The sequence below is a fragment of the Lathyrus oleraceus genome, chromosome 3 (genome assembly GCF_024323335.1).
Source record: "Lathyrus oleraceus cultivar Zhongwan6 chromosome 3, CAAS_Psat_ZW6_1.0, whole genome shotgun sequence".
In the NCBI taxonomy this organism is placed as follows: Eukaryota; Viridiplantae; Streptophyta; class Magnoliopsida; order Fabales; family Fabaceae; genus Lathyrus; species Lathyrus oleraceus.
Genome location: NC_066581.1, coordinates 172,942,817 through 172,963,218, shown reverse-complemented (window position 1 = coordinate 172,963,218; position 20,402 = coordinate 172,942,817). Strand labels below are relative to the sequence as shown.

The window sequence follows — 20,402 nt, the reverse complement described above, 5'->3', positions numbered from 1 at the left end:
TCAGACTCCAAACACACACAAGGGGGTTGAAAGAGAAAAAAGGGCGCCCGGAGAGATCAACTCATCTCCTGCCTACGTACCTCATCTGGTATGAGGATCAGGGCGACGTAGTTCCCCTTAACAGGGAAAAAACTTCTATCCTAACCAGAGACTAGGGAGATAACAAGCTACTAGGGAGACTACGATTCGAGCCTAGAAGTTGTCATGCATACGATCCCTATGTTAAGGTCTTTATCCTAACTTGCACAGGAAGCAAGCTAGCCTAAACGACAAATAAGCAAACATAAGCACAAGAGAGCAAGCACACACACTATATGCAAACAAATGGCTCATACAAGGCTGGGATTTAGTCAAGGGGTCAAATCAACCTCGACAAACAAGCCAACTGGAAATGGGTGTTTTGAGCTCTTAACCCTAACATTGAGAGTTAGGGTGAAGCAGATGAAATGGGAAGTGAGGGTAAGACCTCACAGCTCTTATCCCTGGTCTGGGAGAGCTTTAATCAATAGAAAGTGTGGGAGTTCAGAATGAAGGAACTTTTCTCCACAAATGACTGACACAACAAGATCTTGGGATGTTTATTCAAATGTATCAACACATGGTGTGAGCAAAGTGAATGACACAACTGAATAGCAGGGGATGGATTACACATCCCTTGTATCTTCCAATTGCCTCTTAAGAGGACTTAACCTGCTTGGCACAAAATTAAACAACCACAAACATTGCCTCTTAAGAAGGGCTTCAGACAGGTGCATGCCAAAGTAACATGACAGGTCTTCCAGACTACATGAAGAGTAGGAATTTACCTTAGTGGTATGCCAACCACAAGCAAAAGCAAAGCAAAGTTCAAATGAACTTAAAGCAACTTAGGTACCTGTGGAAACGACTAAACCAATAAGTACAGAATTCAGACAAACAGACAACAGTCAATATCAAACAGACAATCCCAATATACAACACATAAGCCATAAGGCAAACTCAAGTGAGTTATCATCAACCTACAAAACAGCAAATGTTAGCAATCAATAGCAAATATCAACATTCAAATGATGAAGCATCATCAACCATGGCATTTGGATGCTTAAACCTGAAATTCAAAGCTCACATGTAAGTAACAAACCACTAGGTCAAAGCCTAGGGTCAAAGGTGAAGAAAAAATTCAAAACAGGAGCTGAAATTCAATACAATGCAACTTCAAACACATATTAACATGTCCTAAAAAGGACCACATCAAAATCATCAAGCAAAGGCATTTCATGTGCAAGAGAAGTCAAAGACAATTTCAAAGCTCATATTTGGACATTGAGAATGAAAATTCTAAATCAAAACAGAAATGATTCAAATAATTCTGGAAAAATTCATGAACATTCAACACATCCAATACCATCATCATACAAAAATCAGAACCAACAAAGATCATTTGGCATGGAAATTAAATTGCACAAGTTGATCAACCAAATGTGTGAGACAAATTGTCACACCATGCAAACACATGCATTAAACAGAAATGGTAAATGAGAAAAATGTCAAACCAAGCCTAAAACATCCATCAACATGTCAAGAATCATCATGCAAAATTTCATGTCAATTGGATTAAAATCAAGCATTTCACAATAGGAAGAGTGGAGCAAGGTCAACAAGCACATATGTTCACATATTCTAGCACAATCCAAAATCCAGCCATGCACAACTTCTGAATTTATCATCATCAAATTCTAGACATTCTAAGGAACAAGTAGCAAAAAAACCAGGCATTTTTTGGAGCATTTTTCAATTAGATATGGATTTTTAAAGTTGGAGAAACAAAATGAAATCAAATGATCATGGCATGGATTAAATTGGAGGGAAAATGAACATGAGAAAATAATTTGAAATAAGTGGACACGCTGGGAATCGAACTTGGTCCAGATTCAAATGAGCGCGCGCCAGGCCAAAACGACACCGTTTTGCCTGAAAACCCTAGCCAGGCAAATTTGGACGCTAATCCGTCGCTACCACGAAGATCTTCATCTTCCTCATGAAGATGAAGATGAACAGTATGAATGTTCATGAACGAATTTCCAGATTTTCCAGAATTTTTCAGAATTCAAATTTTTTTACATCATTGGAACGGTTACATCATGAGGATCACAGATCAAACAATATTTCATGCTAATTCATCATCAATCATGCAAAACAAAGCAAAATCATTTGAACATTCAAAACTTCAATCAACCATATCTCACTCAATTTTTAACCAAATCATGTGAAATTTAGCTCAGAATCATCAGCAACATGAGATCTACATGAATATACACATGGATTTGAGAATTATGAAGGTCGAAAAACCTACCTCTTGAAGAGCAGGTTCTGGATTTCGCACGATTCAGAGCTCTAAATGATCCAAAGCAGCTCCAGAATACTTGTGATGATGCTTGGTGAAGGAATTGAAGCTTGAAGTTGTGTAGATCTGGCTTAATAATCAACTTCCATGGCAAGGTTCTTGAACTTCAACTGCACGAATATGGCTCCAATTCTCCAAAAAAATGATGAATTCACACTCAATCACACTCACTGATCATGAATCTTCAACAAAAACAAGGTGTTATGTTGAAGAATTTTGAAATTTGATTATGAGAAATTTTTGGAGGGAGATGAAAACTAGATCTAGAAATGGTGAATTGTGATTAACCTCCCCAAATTCTGTTAGATTAGAGTATTTATATGAAGTCCTAATCAACTTGTTAATCCATAATTAGTTTGGTTAATGAAAATAAGATGTTTTTGCAAAAAATCAAAATTGCATGGTGCATGTAGTAAACCCACGTGAACAGTACCACTTCCTTCATCAAAGTCACTTAAAATCATCTTTTAAACACAATGGCAATGGTAGAAAGTCCATACAATGCACCATTTTTGAATTTTGCAATTTCCCTCCAAAAAAGGCATGGATTAACAAATGATCATGTGATGACAATTCATGCAATGTGATGAGGTATTTGGAAAGTATGAGTCAAGAGGAGAAAAATGCAAGAAGAGCCACTCAATTTGGAGTCTTGGTTCAAAAGATATGGCCATTTGAAGTTTCAAGCACACTTTGCAATGATTTAATCATAACTCTTTGACCATTCATCAGATGCTCCTGATCTTGGACTTTTTGGAAATGGGAGAGAAAGGTATTCAACTTTCATATTGGACAAAATTTCATTTGAAGCTTCTTTGATGTTGGAAATTTGAGTTGAAGTTGGTCCAAAAACTTGCCATTTTTGGAAACTTTCAAATTACAGGTCATTTTCCATTTTTGGAAACTTTTGATTTGGCTTCAAAATCTTCAAGGTAGACACTTGACATGATGAATAGACCTCTTTTGGACATGAATGAATTGTCTCAGACCATTTCTCCACCTCCTAGCCCTCAGTTGACTTGCAGTTGACTTTTATGAGCCTCAGGTGACTTGGACATGTACTGATGACTTTTGAGCCTCTACCCTTTGGTCAAGTTGCTTCAAAATGATCCTTGATTCACAAAAACTCTCTAGAACAACCATAGGGCCTTCATATCATGGAAATGCTTGGTCTCCTGCACAGATGAATCCTCTGGATGCCAGTCTTGACTGATGAAATGCAATGCACTATGCAGTGTTAATGTAATGTTAATGCAATGTTAATGGCCTAAAAATGAAATGAGTGAATGAGGGGTACAAATTTCAGGTGCTACAGCTGCCTATATTCAATCAACTGGGAACCTGAACGGATGAGAGCAATGGCTTTCAGACCTTCAAGGTAAATAGGGATTGAATACCAAAAGAACCGTAGAAATTTGCACTCTGCGGGAGATGAACGAAAACAGACAGTCAACTTGATGTACACTGACATCAAGGAAAGCGAGGCCATTTACCGATGGCGGCTTGAACAGTCAACTTGATTTACACTGACATCAAGGAAAGCGAGGCCATTTACCGATGGCGGCTTGAACAGTCAACTTGATGTACACTAACATCAAGGAAAGCGAGGCCATTTACCGATGGCGGCTTGAACAGTCGACTTGATGTACACTGACATCAAGGAAAGCGAGGCCATTTACCGATGGCGGCTTGAACAGTTGACTTGATGTACACTGACATCAAGGAAAGCAAGGCCATTTACCGATGGCGGCTTGAACAGTCGACTTGATGTACACTGACATCAAGGAAAGCGAGGCCATTTACCGATTGCGGCTTGAACAGTCAACTTGATATACACTGACATCAAGGAAAGTGAGGCCATTTACTGATGGCGGCTTGAACAGTCGACTTGATGTACACTGACATCAAGGAAAGCGAGGCCATTTACCGATGGCGGCTTGAACAGTCGACTTGATGTACACTGACATCAAGGAAAGCGAGGCCATTTACCGATGGCGGCTTGAACAATCGACTTGATGTACACTGACATCAAGGAAAGCCAGGCCATTTACCGATGGCGGCTTGAACAGTCGACTTGATGTACATTGACATCAAGGAAAGCGAGGCCATTTACCGATGGCGGCTTGAACAGTCGACTTGATGTACACTGACATCAAGGAAAGCGAGGTCATTTACCGATGGCGGCTTCGACTGGGGAGGAAGAAGAGGTCCACAACGGGAGCCAGACAAGACATTTACCGACGACTCTACTGGGGATTTTGATTTTTATCAAAGAAAAGATACATGATCAGACATTTACCGATGACTGGGAAGACTCGACCAGACATCAACGGATGAATGGGAAAAACTCGACGTTTACCGACATCGAAAGATGATGTTCACCAACACCAACAAAAGGACGACCAGACATTTACCGATGACTGGAAAAAAGATATGCAACCAGACGTCAATGGACAAATGGGAAAGACTCAACCAAGACATCAACGGATGTATGGGAAAGGGTATACAACCAGACGTCAACGGACGACTGGGAAAAACTCGACGTTTACCGACATCGAAAGATGATGTTTACCGACACCAACAAAAAGACGACCAGACATTTACCGATGACTGGAAAAAAGATATGCAACCAGACGTCAACGTACGAATGGGAAAAGACAATCAACCAGACGTCAACGGACGAATGGGAAAAACTCGACGTTTACCGACACCAACGGAGAGGTGACCAGACATCAACGGATGACTGGGAAGACTCAAACAGACATCAACAGATGAATGGGAGAAACTCGACGTTTACCGACACCAACGGAGAGGTGACCAGACATCAACGGATGACTGGGAAGACTCAACCAGACATCAACGGATGAATGGGAGAAACTCGACGTTTACCGACACCAACGGAGAGGTGACCAGACATCAACGGATGACTGGGAAGACTCAACCAGACATCAACGTATGAATGGGAGAAACTCGACGTTTAACGACACCAACAGAGAGGTGACCTGACATCAACGGATGACTGGGAAGACTCAACCAGACATCAAAGGATGAATGGGAGAAACTCGACGTTTACCGACACCGTGCTTCAAAATGATCCTTGATTCACACAAACTCTCTAGAACAACCATAGGGCCTTCATCTCATGGAAATGCTTGGTCTCCTGCACAGATGAATCCTCTGGATGCCAGTCTTTACTGATGAAATGCAATGCACTATGCAGTGTTAATGTAATGTTAATGCAATGTTAATGGCCTAAAAATGAAATGAGTGAATGAGGGGTACAAATTTCAGGTGCTACAGCTGCCCATATTCAATCAACTGGGAACCTGAACGGATGAGAGGAATGGCTTTCACACCTTCAAGGTAAACAGGGATTGAATACCAAAAGAACCGTAGAAATTTGCACTCTGCGGGAGATGAACGAATACAGACAGTCAACTTGATGTACACTGACATCAAGGAAAGCGAGGCCATTTACCGATGGCGGCTTGAACAGTCGACTTGGTGTACACTGACATCAAGGAAAGCGAGGCCATTTACCGATGGCGGCTTGAACAGTCAACTTGATGTACACTAACATCAAGGAAAGCGAGGCCATTTACCGATGGCGGCTTGAACAGTCGACTTGATGTACACTGACATCAAGGAAAGCGAGGCCATTTACCGATGGCGGCTTGAACAGTTGACTTGATGTACACTGACATCAAGGAAAGCGAGGCCATTTACCGATGGCGGCTTGAACAGTCGACTTGATGTACACTGACATCAAGGAAAGCGAGGCCATTTACCGATGGCGGCTTGAACAGTCAACTTGATATACACTGACATCAAGGAAAGCGAGGCCATTTACTGATGGCGGCTTGAACAGTCGACTTGATGTACACTGACATCAAGGAAAGCGAGGCCATTTACCGATGGCGGCTTGAACAATCGACTTGATGTACACTGACATCAAGGAAAGCGAGGCCATTTACCGATGGCGGCTTGAACAATCGACTTGATGTACACTGACATCAAGGAAAGCCAGGCCATTTATCGATGGCGGCTTGAACAGTCGACTTGATGTACACTGACATCAAGGAAAGCGAGGCCATTTACCGATGGCGGCTTGAACAGTCGACTTGATGTACCTTGACATCAAGGAAAGCGAGGCCATTTACCGATGGCGGCTTGAACAGTCGACTTGATGTACACTGACATCAAGGAAAGCGAGGTCATTTACCGATGGCGGCTTCGACTGGGGAGGAAGAAGAGGTCCACAACGGGAGCCAGACAAGACGTTTACCGACGACTCTACTGGGGATTTTGATTTTTATCAAAGAAAAGATACATGATCAGACATTTACCGATGACTGGGAAGACTCGACCAGACATCAACGGATGAATGGGAAAAACTCGACGTTTACCGACATCGAAAGATGATGTTCACCAACACCAACAAAAGGACGACCAGACATTTACCGATGACTGGAAAAAAGATATGCAACCAGACGTCAATGGACGAATGGGAAAGACTCAACCAAGACATCAACGGATGTATGGGAAAGGGTATACAACCAGACGTCAACGGACGACTGGGAAAAACTCGACGTTTACCGACATCGAAAGATGATGTTTACCGACACCAACAAAAAGACGACCAGACATTTACCGATGACTGGAAAAAAGATATGCAACCAGACGTCAACGGACGAATGGGAAAAGACAATCAACCAGACGTCAACGGACGAATGGGAAAAACTCGACGTTTACCGACACCAACGGAGAGGTGACCAGACATCAACGGATGACTGGGAAGACTCAAACAGACATCAACAGATGAATGGGAGAAACTCGACGTTTACCGACACCAACGGAGAGGTGACCAGACATCAACGGATGACTGGGAAGACTCAACCAGACATCAACGGATGAATGGGAGAAACTCGACGTTTACCGACACCAACGGAGAGGTGACCAGACATCAACGGATGACTGGGAAGACTCAACCAGACATCAACGGATGAATGGGAGAAACTCGACGTTTACCGACACCAACGGAGAGGTGACCTGACATCAACGGATGACTGGGAAGACTCAACCAGACATCAACGGATGAATGGGAGAAACTCGACGTTTACCGACACCGTGCTTCAAAATGATCCTTGATTCACACAAACTCTCTAGAACAACCATAGGGCCTTCATCTCATGGAAATGCTTGGTCTCCTGCACAGATGAATCCTCTGGATGCCAGTCTTGACTGATGAAATGCAATGCACTATGCAGTGTTAATGTAATGTTAATGCAATGTTAATGGCCTAAAAATGAAATGAGTGAATGAGGGGTGCAAATTTGAGGTGCTACAACATGTAACCGATTAACACTTTCTTGGTAACCGGTTACACAGTTTAAAATTTGAATTTTTCTTAACGTTACAATTAATGTAATCGGTTAACACAATTTGGGTAACCGGTTACTACTGGGAATTTTTGTAAAAAAATTGCAACTTTTCATATTTTCAATTCATGCTTCTTCTCTGTGAACCATGGCATCCATTGGTTGTTTGCACTTGTTTAAAGAGATTCATAGAAGGATATTTAAACAAAAATAATTCAGATTGCAAATCACCTCCTTAAAAATTAATTTTCACAATCTTCCTTTGTTTACTATTTTCAAAGATAAGTGTCCAAAATTCATATGCATCATTTGAACACTTCTATAAACATTGTGAGATTGATTATTCCAAAAGGAGAAGATCAATCCTTTGATTGATGTGCAGATATTTCCATATTATTCAAACTTCCATTTAAATTATACACTTATTGTTCTTCACATCTTAATTTCTCCAACATTAGTGGAATTAAGATAGTGAGTGTTTTATCCTTACTTGTTTGATAGTAAGAGGTCCATAGGAGAGGATTGTTCTCTTATCACTAAGAAGGTTTCCTTGTTTGTTTAGAAACAAAAGAGTCACTTTGAGAGGATTGTTCTCATAAGTGGACTTTATTGGAAATCCAAGAGTTTGTTCTTGGTGGTCTTTGTTGGTCATTGTACAAGTCCAAACAAATAGTGAAAATCTCTTTCTTGTTGAAAGGGGACTGGATGTACCTTCGGATTGTGAAGGGAACCAGGATAAATCTCTGTGTCATTATTTTTCTGCACTTTACTACTTTCCTAAACACCACTATAAACCAGAAAAATAATCCTTACAACAAGAAAATTTAAAGGTTTCTAATTCACCCCCCCCCCCCCCCCCGCCCTCTTAGACTGATTTCAGACTTACATCATCATCGATTAAAATAATGATAATGATAATGATGATGATGACTCGAAAGTAGGCAACAAATTGATCTAAAATACCATAGTCTTCTGGTAAGTTCCGTCAGAGGAGGCTCATGGACGTAAGTTTGATTGCCCACCAAGACTTGTTCGTCAATCTGAATAGCAAAAGAGGTATGATATGAGCCAGAGTGATTAGGTGTCATTGATCGTTTGAAACAATTAAAGAAAAGAAGATGGAAATGGAAGAAGAAAAATTGGAGATAATTTTCGCCCTTGGGTTCTTCTAGTATCTCCGTAAGAAAAGAGAAGTGAGAAAGAAGAAAGTTTTAAAGAGAAAGGTGGCAGAGAGTTTCTCCCAAGAATGTGGAAAATGGAGTGTTTAGGGCCAATGAGCAGGCTCAAAGCGAGGAAAATATGAATAATAAAATAAAAATAAAAGCTTAACTCCTAGTTTTATGGCTATTTAATGACCTTGGAATTCAGAGTAATGATGTACTGACGTTTGCACCTTTTAAAGACGTAATATTTGGTAAGAAAGTTAGTCATAATGACTGGCAACAAGCATGACTGAAGTGACGTGGCACCAAATGTGAACAGTAACATAGTGGTTACAAATAATGCCACCTTTCTCCCCTCAGATATGGGTCGACAATGACATTTTTTAGGGGGCATCTATTACACTTGGATTTTTTTATTGGTAGAAAGTCACAAACAATGCCAATGAGAAGACATTTACCGTGAGAAAGCATTAATGAAATGTTTTACAGAATATTAATGATAAAGCATCGACAGACAGATGATAAGGGATCTATTAAGCCATCGACACATGGATATATGGTTGGAGGGCTCTCAATAAAAATCCCTAAGGTCGGGATAAATGGGAAACATGTCCAGAATCTAGAGAAGGGCAGTCGACATAAGCCTTTATTCCATCAAGAAGGCCAGTCGACTAAACCACATAAGAGAAAAGACGTAGTAGATTTACCAGCCTTGAGTCCTTGATAGACAGCGTCAAAAACACGATAGAGCAATTAACATCAAGAGTTCGTGAAGAAGTGGGAAGCAGTTACAACTCAAACGTGGGTTATGAACATAAAGTGTCAAGGGGGACACATAAGCACACTAGTGAGAATTTGAAGATTGAACGTTGAGTAAATGCATTAATCCCTTAGTGGTCATAACCGTCGTCGACGATTACTTTATAAATAGAATAAATAGAAGACTCATACATGGGATCAAAGGTCTCAAAATTTCAATACTCTTCATACCACTGGAGTACCCGAGTCAAAGAGAGAAACAGTTGAGCGAGAAATATGTATGCGTATGTGTCTAATCTTTTTCATTAGTCTTTTGTTTCCTTATACGGAATATGTACTTTTACTTTTACTTTTTTTAATGTCATTTATTTCATTTTACCTTATCATTTATCACAACATGAATTCATTTAAAATATTTTTCTACGCTGTTATCGTTCATGTGACGCCTGCATTCAAATCACACCCACGTGTGTTTACACATATAATTTGCACAAATTTCTTTGGATATTTTTAGAGTTAATCTCACAGAATTTCAAACTCGTAATTGTTTACCAAAAACACCGACAAATAGCATGATAATGAATAAGGGAAGAACTTTCTAGTTTGCTTGGTTTCATAGGTGATATGGGTATAGGACCTAGAAACACATTAGCGTTACCTTTAAGAGAAAAAGGGATCAATACCTTAGAAGCCCAAATGGTAGCTTTATCCTTCTCCATTGGAGGTTCTAGAATGTAGCTACGGTTGTTAGTGATGATTGGTCCTTGAAGATCAACATCAGAAGGAACTTGATTTTGCTTGTCAGCACTTGAGGAAAAAGCCATTGTTTTTAACTTGAGTTAGAAGAATATGTGAAAATGGAAGGTTGCAGGGTATCAAAGTTCTTAGAGTTAAAAGAAAAGAGGAGAGTATATAAATAGTTGTGGAATAATATTCTTTAGTTTCCCTCTGAAATCAAAACAAGTGGAGTTTTGATTTTTGTTTTAAAGTTGTTAATTAATGAAATTCTTTGGATTTTAATGCAGTTAATTCTTGTGGCCCATGATGGCCTTAGAAATTGGAACCATGATGATTATTGCATGCATGTTTCTTAACGTAACAACTAGGTGAAAGTGGTCGTGATGGCGATGATGTATACATACTGCTTTGAAAAGTGTCGTGAATATCACTAAAAATGCCAGTTTTCTTCCATATTGCAAATATGATCAAAAGTGATATTTTTTTTGGGGGGGGGGGGGGATCTGTTAGCCTCAAATTTTTTACTCAAGCATATTCGACATGAGTTGAAATTTGAAATAAATATACAGGTTAAACGCATGTATCTAAACCATGTTTTTCGATGCCAAGATAACAAAGATTCGATAGTAAACAAGTTGATTCTCGACAAAAATAATTAGAGGATCTGAAGATGTTTTTTTTTTACAAAATTAGTGAGTTTGCTGCAGTTTAAGAACTGAAGACACGTGGAAGCAAAGTAAATGACAAAAAGCCACATAATAGTGTACTTGTCGAATGCTAGAGAGTTGATCGTTTTCGACGGTTATCGATGTGCACAGTATATAAACAGTTTTCCTCTATGTGACGAGGGTTTGCATTTTTTTAATTGTTATTCTCTATAGAATTCAAACATCCAAGTCAAATAGATAAAGAATTTGTGAGAAATGTATGAATCTACATCCCACCGTTAATCCAAGCATTTTTACTTGATTCCTTTTATGATTTACTTTATCCTTTCAAGCAATTATGCATTTTATTTCTTGAAATTTATATCCAATTTTTCTACATTCAATTACCAAATTATCAAGCATGGATATACTTTCTCAAACTGTTTTGTACAAATTGTCCTTAGGATTTTTTCGAGTTTAATCCCTTACGTGAACTAAAACTTGTTATTTGTTTACTAAAAATACTAGTAAACACAACGATAGTAGAAAAGGGATTCATTTAAAGGTGTGGAATTGATTTCAATGAGGCCCATGCACTAGTTTTCAAACTTGAAACAAGAATAATTGTTGCGGTCATTCCAACATACAAAGGGCAGAAGATATATGAGTTGGATGTGAAGTCAATTTTTTTTCCAATGAACCAATAAAAGAGGATGTCTATATCAAATAACCACCAACTTTAGAGATCATGGCAAGAAGAGAAGGTGTACAAGTTGAGAAAATAAATGCATGGATTGAAGAAGACACCTAGAACATGGAATAAAATAATAAACAACTTACTGATAAAGCTAGGATTCAATAAGTACACATCAGAACGTGGAGTGTATGTTAAAGGTTCTAATGAGCAAAATCAAATGACAGGAAAAATACAGTATGGTACTTGTTCATGATTGGAGTAACTCAAATATCATGTAGATTAAAGATGTAAGGAATAATGGCCATATTATCATGTGAGATTGAGTATGTTGCAATCTATTACGCATCCAGCCAAACATTGAAATGCCATTGGAAGAGTTGAATGTTAGTGAAGTTGTGAAGATCAAGCCTTTAGTTTACAACAAATCAACAATTTATCAAGAAAATGATCCAACGAGCGATGGAAAGAGCAAACATATATATATATATATATATATATATATATATATATATATATTATATATATATATATATATATATATATATATATATATATATATATATATATATATATATATATATAAAATATCATTTCCTAAAAGACCAAGTTGACAAGGAGAAGTTGAAGATTGAATATTGCAATATTGAGATAGAACTTGTATATATTTTAACGAAGCCATTGAAGAAATCAAGATTTAAAGCTATCAAAAGATTGACGGGGATGAAAAGATTAATAGATCCCAATTAGGAGGAGTATTGACAATGTAATTCAACTATAGTGGCAATCTGATTGTGCTGTAGGCAAGTGACTTACAACGTAAACAAAATGTCACAACTTAAAAATTTTAAATTTTAGTTATTAGTTGATTCTCTAACTATATATATTCTCTCCATGATTTGTAATTTAAAAATATAATTTGAATAAAGACCCTATTTACTCTAATTTCAATCTACCCTTATTTAATTTTATCTATCCTTCTTCAAGCCAAATGTCTTATGAAACAAGTTATCCGAACAATTATATTCCATAAAGAATTTAGAATTTCACTAAATCTACATAATAAGAGAATTTTAATATTCTAATTCAGCAAGAATAAATAAAAAAATAAAACATAATCCTAAAATAAAAATTTAAGGTGTGAAGATTTCCTTAATCATTCAACATTATTTGGCTTCCCTAATTTATAAGGAATACAAAATCAACACTTACCCAAATCTCTAACATTTTAAAAAAACAATAATATCTCAAACACCCAAAAACTCAAACCTATAGAAAGAGTGAAAACTCGAGGGAGAGAGGATGAGGTCGAGAATAACAAGTTTTGTATGAATGCAAACGATAAAGGTCATTATCGATCGATATAGGTTCGTGATTGAGTTTGGTATGAATGTGAACGATAAAGATTGAAATTGAGTGATAGAAAGGTTGAGATGACCGAGTTTGATAAGATAAGAAGAAGACATATGACGATTTTGTTTGATGAGGAGCTGGATGAATTTAATTTTGATATGGGAGAAAAGAGAGTTTAGAGTTTTGATGGATGAGGAAATAGAGAACATGACTATGATGGAGAAGAAGCGAAAATGATCTATATAATTGAAATCAAAATGACAATAGTGCCTCTTAAATTTAAATAGGGTGAAATTACTAAAATCCTTTATATTTAAGAACACATTTAAATATGGTAAGTCCTTTATATTTAAGAACACATTTAAATATGGTGAAACTACTAAATCCTTTATATTTAAGAATAATAACATACAATGTTGGTGTTAAAGCTTGCTCAAACTAGCATTTATACTTTATTCATGTTTCTTTCTATTATATTAAAAGGAGTTGATATTTATGGATAAACTTTTTTCTTATTATGAATTTATAATTAGATACAAGTTATATATATTGTAAAAAAGAGACACAAATATACTTATTTGATCCCGAGATTAGCCAAAGAACTCCATAATCCATTATGAGGGCCGCCTACAAGTCCTAAACCTAAAAAAAAAAAAAAAGGATCTCAATATTATTTTTTATAAATTATAAACCAAAAATAAATATATAGATATTAATTATTGAATTTTATTTGTAATGTAAACTAATTAAGATAGTGGTAAAAAAGTTTATTTTTGAATTAAAAATTAATAGTTCGATCCGTGATACTTACACTTTTACTATTTAAATATATTACTTTACAACAACAAAATTTACCTTCCTTTTTCTTTGCATCATTTTTAAAATAAAAGTTTTACCTCGTACCCCTACAATTGTATCCATACCCCTACAATTAAATTTTTTGGATCAAAATACCCTCATATAAATAGGATATATTTTTCAGAAATGGTTTTTTTTTTCATTTGCGCTTGAAGACTTCCGGAAGAGCATTTTTGGTCTTGTAAACGAGAACACTGAGAGTAAGTCTTTCGGTTCACAAAACGTATACCAGAACACTTCTTCAAAGACTTCCGGTTCGCTGCAGTTTTGGGGCATTGAACCGGAACTCTTTAAGAAAGTCTTCTGGTTTGTAAGAGTATATACCAGAACTCTTTCTTAAAGACTTCCGGTTTGCATGAACTAAACCGGAACTCTTTTAAGAAGTGTTCCGGTAGTCAACCAATTTTTTTCCTACACCGGAACTCTTTTAAGAAGTGTTCTAGTGCGTCTTTTTTTTTAATTTCTTATTTAATTATTTTGTTATAATATTTTTTTTATAGTGGTTCGAAGACGAGGTGCAAATGGTAGGATTCCAGATCGTAGTTTAGACCGGGACGCATCTTCATCTGCAGCAGAGCCGGCTGGATATCCAGGAGGGTCGTACGATATGTCTCTTTTGGTAAAGTACGAGCATCATGTTGCTCGCCATTTATGGTTTGGTGAGGTAAATAAACGGGATATATTTGAAAATGAATAATATTTGAATATTTTATATTGTGTTTTCTAATATGTGTTTTAATTGCTTTTGGGAAAGAGGTCCGAAGAAAGAGTTAAAGGTTGCTGGATACAGACTAAAGCTGACATCGAGGGTTCCACTAGCTCTTCCACAATAGGTGGAGAGTGGGGTATCTAGGTATGGGTTATCTTCACTTAAGAGAACTAGTTTGAACAAGATAGACACAAATCTGGTATCTGCATTTGTGAAAAGATGACATCTAGAGACATCTTCATTTCACATGCCGTTTGGTGAAATGAGCATTACTTTGGATGACGTCTCATGTCTGCTTCACTTGCCCATCAGGGGTGTCTTCTGGAGTCCTCAGGATGTCACGGAAGAGGTTGTTGTTGAACTTGCTGTTGACTACTTAGGAGTGTCACATGGTGAGACACAATCACATGTTCCTAGCTGCAGGGTTTCTTATTATAAATTGGAGTGGTTATACGATTTATTCGTATAGCATAAAGCTATTTCTAGCTGGGCATATGCGACTAGAGCATATTTGTTGATACTGGTGGGTTCCATAATTTTTGTCGACAAGAATTTTACGCTTGTCGAGGCACGATATCTCCTACTGTTTATGGATTTAGATAGATGTTCGGGATATAGTTGGGGAGCAGCTGCACTGGTTACCCTATACAAATACCTTGGAGATGCGTCCATGTTCAGTTGCAAACAGCTCGGTAGATATCCTACTCTCCTACAGGTATATAATTTAATTTTGTTTATTAAGTGTTGGATTCATTTTATAAAGTATGTTAACTTAATTTATTTTGTTTATTATGTTTTTATTTTGTAATAGTGCTGGATTCATGAGTACTTTCCAACTGTTGGAAAAAGAGGAGAGAATTGGAAACCAGCTGATAATTGTGGTCTTCCTCGAGCAATGAGATGGTCCTATATGCAAGGAGTCCTGAAGGTGGATGATTTATGACCTATTTTGGACGAGCTAACACCTGCCGACGTCATATGGCGTCCATTTGAGGATCATAGAGGATGGCGTAAGTTTGATGAGTTATATCTGTACAAGGGGTGTTTGAATTGGGGTGACACAATTGTTCCATACTTGCTTGACAGATGTTTACGTCAGTTCGGGTACAAGCGGTATGTTTCATCCCCACCTCTTGATTGTATGATGGCGACTGATATTGATGTTGTTGTGATTGGTTACCATCAGAGTGTTATTGCTATGATCCTTCCAACTACCCTGGCCACCACTCCATCTGATATAGAAGATGGTTATCTGGAGTGGTATTATTGTGTTTCGCATCCACGTTTGGTCTCTCCCCATCGTGACGAACCAAGAGAGGTACCAGTTCCTATTTATGACGCATGACCATCTGATCCTAATTGGGCTCGTGTATCTACATTGATTCATCGTTATCTGAGACAGGTTAATGTCGAAAAGGAAGATCCACAATTTGCTGATTTATTTGAAGCTTTGCATATTTCTCGTTCACATTGATTTATGTATTAAGTTTTAGAACTGAATATAATAGACATGATATAATATTCATGTTTTGATTACATATTCATGTTTTGATTACATATTTATGCTAATATAGGCGTAAGTAATTACCAATGTTGTAGACGTCCTGCAAATCCTAACATCCAAGACGTTGTTGCTTGACCACGAAACTTCTTCCAATCTAATGTGACCGGTGGCAACGGAAACCCCTCTTTCATGTTAACCTGATGACAATAATTAAAACATATATTTAATAAAGTGAAATAATTAAAACATTAAGTCATATAAAATCAAATACGTACTTGAACCCAATGATTTTGGTTAACAAAACCAATGCAATAAATGGAAATATTTGGTGAATGTGAACTTATCATAGGAAAGAAAGTCATGCACGGATTGCCTAAACAGACAAGTACAACATTATAGTGATTCGCTATCAAGTAATCCATCTATTGCCCAAGTCATATCCACCTTTGATCCATCATCTGTGTAACACCCCGAATAAAATAAGAGAATTATTTAAATTAAGTTAATAATATATTTAATAATTTAATTAAATAAATTGAATTATTGGATTATTATTATTATTATTATTTTGGAAAATATATAAGTTGGAATAAGAAAAAGGGTTTTCATTGTTGGTAAAGAGTTTTACGTGAAAAAGCAGAGAAGCGATAGAAAAGTGGAAAAAAGGGCAAAGGGGAAGAGCAAGAGCAGAGGTTGAAGAACGGAAAGGCTTGAAGCTCAAAGATTTGCCGGATTATCTCAGGTAAGGGGGGTTTATCGTCGTTTAATGGGTATTATAGATTAACATGTCATGGGTAGTGATAAGCCGTTGAATTGACCCTAATTGGGATTTTGAATGCTGGAAAATTTCGTTGGATGAAACTGTGTTTAGGCTGTAATTGAATCTGTGTTTGGGTTAGTTGTGAATTTCCGAACGTATAGCTTTTTACGGAAATTGAATCGGAGGTCCGGAAGTCCTCCAACGGCGGAAATTGCGGAGAACTCTGCATTCTGCCTTGTGTTAGCGCAGGAACTGCTGTTTTGCCTGCGTTAACCGGTTAACCCAGGGCGTTAACCGGTTAACACTGTTGCGTTTTGCCAGAAAATGTATTTTTGTCCTGCGTTAACCGGTTAACCCAGGGCGTTAACCGGTTAACACTGTTGGAAATTGGAAAATTTGATATTTTAATGTTGTGGACATAATTGGTGATTGGCTTATTCTCGTTGATTTCGATGAGTAATTTTGTTGAGTTTATGTTATGCAGTGTTGATATAAATATGTTGATAAGTTGTGTTAAGTTGTTGAAAATACTGAGTTGTAGGCTTGAAGAGCCAACGTTGATTATAAGTTGATTATGTTGAAAACATTGTTGTGTTGCTGTTATTATTATGTTGTCGGAAATTAAAGTCGTGTATGCCATGTACATTCATATGCATTAAGTCGGAGCTTTGCTCACACCACGTTGGCCTGGATTGGCAAAAATCGGAGCTTTGCTCACACCACGTTGGCCTGGATTGGCAAATTTTAAGTTGAAAGTTGAAGGCTTATGCCTTGATGCCCACTAAAATGGCAATGATTTTAAGTTGGGAGTTTTACTCCGAATGGTACCACATGCATGACGAGTCGAGTCTCATTTGAGTTGCATTTTATGTTGTTATTGAGTTGCATTTTATGTTGTTATTGAGTTGCATTTTATGTCGTTATTGAGTTGCATTTTACGTTGTTATCGAGTATGATATTTGAGTTGATGTGCCGTTACTGGATGCATGATATGATTAGGGTGATTAACGTGAAATTTTACTTAACATAACATGATAATTTATAACGTTTGTTATATCGATTGAGGAACTCACCCTTACAACTATTTTTCAGGTAACGAGCAATGAGTTGAGTAGAAGCTAATGCTTGGAGTCTAGTGTAGTCTACTTAGTGGGTCGTGCTCTGATAGATGTAACATCGGGATGGGATATTTTAATTGTTTTATTGTTGGTTGTTGAACCTTTTTACCTGTAAAACGTTATATGTTTTGAATAATTGGTTGATTTCTATCCGCTGCGAATTATGCAAACAAAAATGTTTATTTGATTAAATAAAGAGCATGACAGTTTTTATGGTGTGAAATGTTGTGTGACACCCTTGGTGCATGATTACTCTGATATAAATATTGTTGTTGTTATTAAATAATTGGGGTATATTAGAAGGGTGTTACATTAGTGGTATCAGAGCAGGTCGGTCTGTCCGACCAGTTGTCGTGTCGTTACTGTCTAACAATTGTGTAATTGTTACTAGTCTAACTTTTAAGTTGTGTTGTAGTGATAAGTTGGAATGGCTGGAAGGAATGACGCTGCAATGGCTGCCGCAATGCAAGCAATGGCACAAGCTGTGCAGAACTTGCCAAATGCTGGTGGTGATGCTGGATCACGTAGCTTGGCGACTTTTCAGAGAGAGAATCCGCCGGTGTTTAAGGGGAAGCATGATCCAGATGCAGCCTTGGGATGGTTGAAAGAGATTGAGAGAATCTTCCGTGTTATGGATTGCACTCCAGCTCAAAAGGTTCGGTATGGTACTCATATGCTAGCAGTCGAAGCTGATGATTGGTGGCTAGAGACTCAAGAGAGGTTGACCGTGGCAGGTGAAGTCATTACTTGGGATGTATTCCGTAGGGAATTTCTGAGGAAGTATTATCCGGAAGATGTCCGTGGTAAGAAAGAAATTGAGTTCCTTGAGCTGAAGCAAGGAAACATGTCTGTCACTGATTATGCTGCAAAATTTGTGGAGCTGTCCAAATTTTATCCTCATTACACTGGTGCTGGTGCTGAATTTTCAAAGTGCATCAAGTTCGAAAACGGATTGCGCTCTGAAATTAAGAAGGCTGTTGGGTATCAAAAGATACGCATTTTTACTGAATTGGTTGATAGCTGCAGGATATTTGAAGAAGACAATAATGCTCATTACAAGATTGTCAGTGACCGCAGAGGCAAGCAACATCAAAATCGTGGCAAGCCGTATGATGCTCCAGCTGGAAAAGGGAAGCAAAGAGCTGCTCCGGCTCAGAGGGCTAGTGGGGGAGGTGCTCCTGCTGGTATAGTTTGCTTCAAATGTGGTCAGGCTGGTCATAAGAGTAATGTATGCACTGTTGAAGTAAAGAGGTGTTTTCGCTGTGGTAAGATTGGTCATGCAATAGCTGATTGCAAGCACAAGGAAGTGATTTGTTTTAATTGTGGCGAAGAAGGGCATATTGGAAGTCAGTGTCAGAAGCCAAAGAAATCTCAGACTGGAAAGGTGTTCGCTTTGACCGGAACTCAAACCTCCAGTGAGGACAGACTTATCCGAGGTACGTGTTATATTAATGGCTTTCCTCTTGTAGCTATTATTGACACAGGTGCGACTCATTCCTTTATATCTTTGGATTGTGCTGTGAAACTTAAGTTAGAGATATCCGAGATGTTTGGTAGTATGGTAATTGATACTCCTGCGAAGGGTTCAGTGACTACTACTTCAGTTTGTTTAAATTGTCCTTTGAGTATTTTTGGTAGAGACTTTGGGATGGACCTAGTGTGTCTTCCACTAGTGCAGATTGATGTTATTCTGGGTATGAACTGGTTGGTGTTTAACCGAGTTTCTATCAACTGTTTTGATAAGACGGTGGTCTTTCCTGAGATTGAGGAGGGAAAGAGTTTGTTTCTATCAGCAAGGCAAGTGAATGAAGAAGTAGCTGATGGGGCAGAGTTGTTTATGCTGTTAGCGACTTTGGAGGCTAAAGATAAACTGGTGATTGGCGATCTAGCCGTGGTGTGTGATTTTCCTGATGTGTTTCCGGAAGAAGTGAACGAATTGCCGCCAGAGCGTGAAGTTGAGTTTTCGATTGATTTGGTACCTGGTACTAGGCCGATATCGATGGCTCCGTACCGTATGTCTGCTGTTGAGTTAACTGAATTGAAGAGTCAGTTGGAAGATCTGTTGGATAAGAAATTTATTCGTCCGAGTGTGTCACCGTGGGGTGCACCAGTGTTGTTGGTTAAGAAGAAGGAAGGTACTATGAGGTTGTGTGTGGACTACAGGCAACTGAATAAAGTGACGATCAAGAATCGGTACCCTTTGCCGAGGATTGATGATTTGATGGATCAATTGGTTGGTGCGAGTGTGTTCAGCAAGATAGATTTGAGATCTGGGTATCATCAGATACGTGTGAAAACCGAGGATATTCAGAAGACTGCTTTCAGAACAAGGTATGGA

At 38.0% G+C, this 20,402-nt stretch overlaps 1 protein-coding gene across 1 annotated transcript; it reads left to right on the top strand.

Moving 5' to 3' along the window:
- Positions 1-18,491: 18,491 nt before the first annotated feature.
- LOC127129032 (uncharacterized) lies at positions 18,492-19,286 on the top strand (the record flags this gene model as incomplete). Its single annotated transcript, XM_051058361.1, has 1 exon — positions 18,492-19,286. A coding segment is annotated over exon 1 (795 nt), but the record flags the coding sequence as incomplete, so codon positions are not given.
- Positions 19,287-20,402: the final 1,116 nt, after the last annotated feature.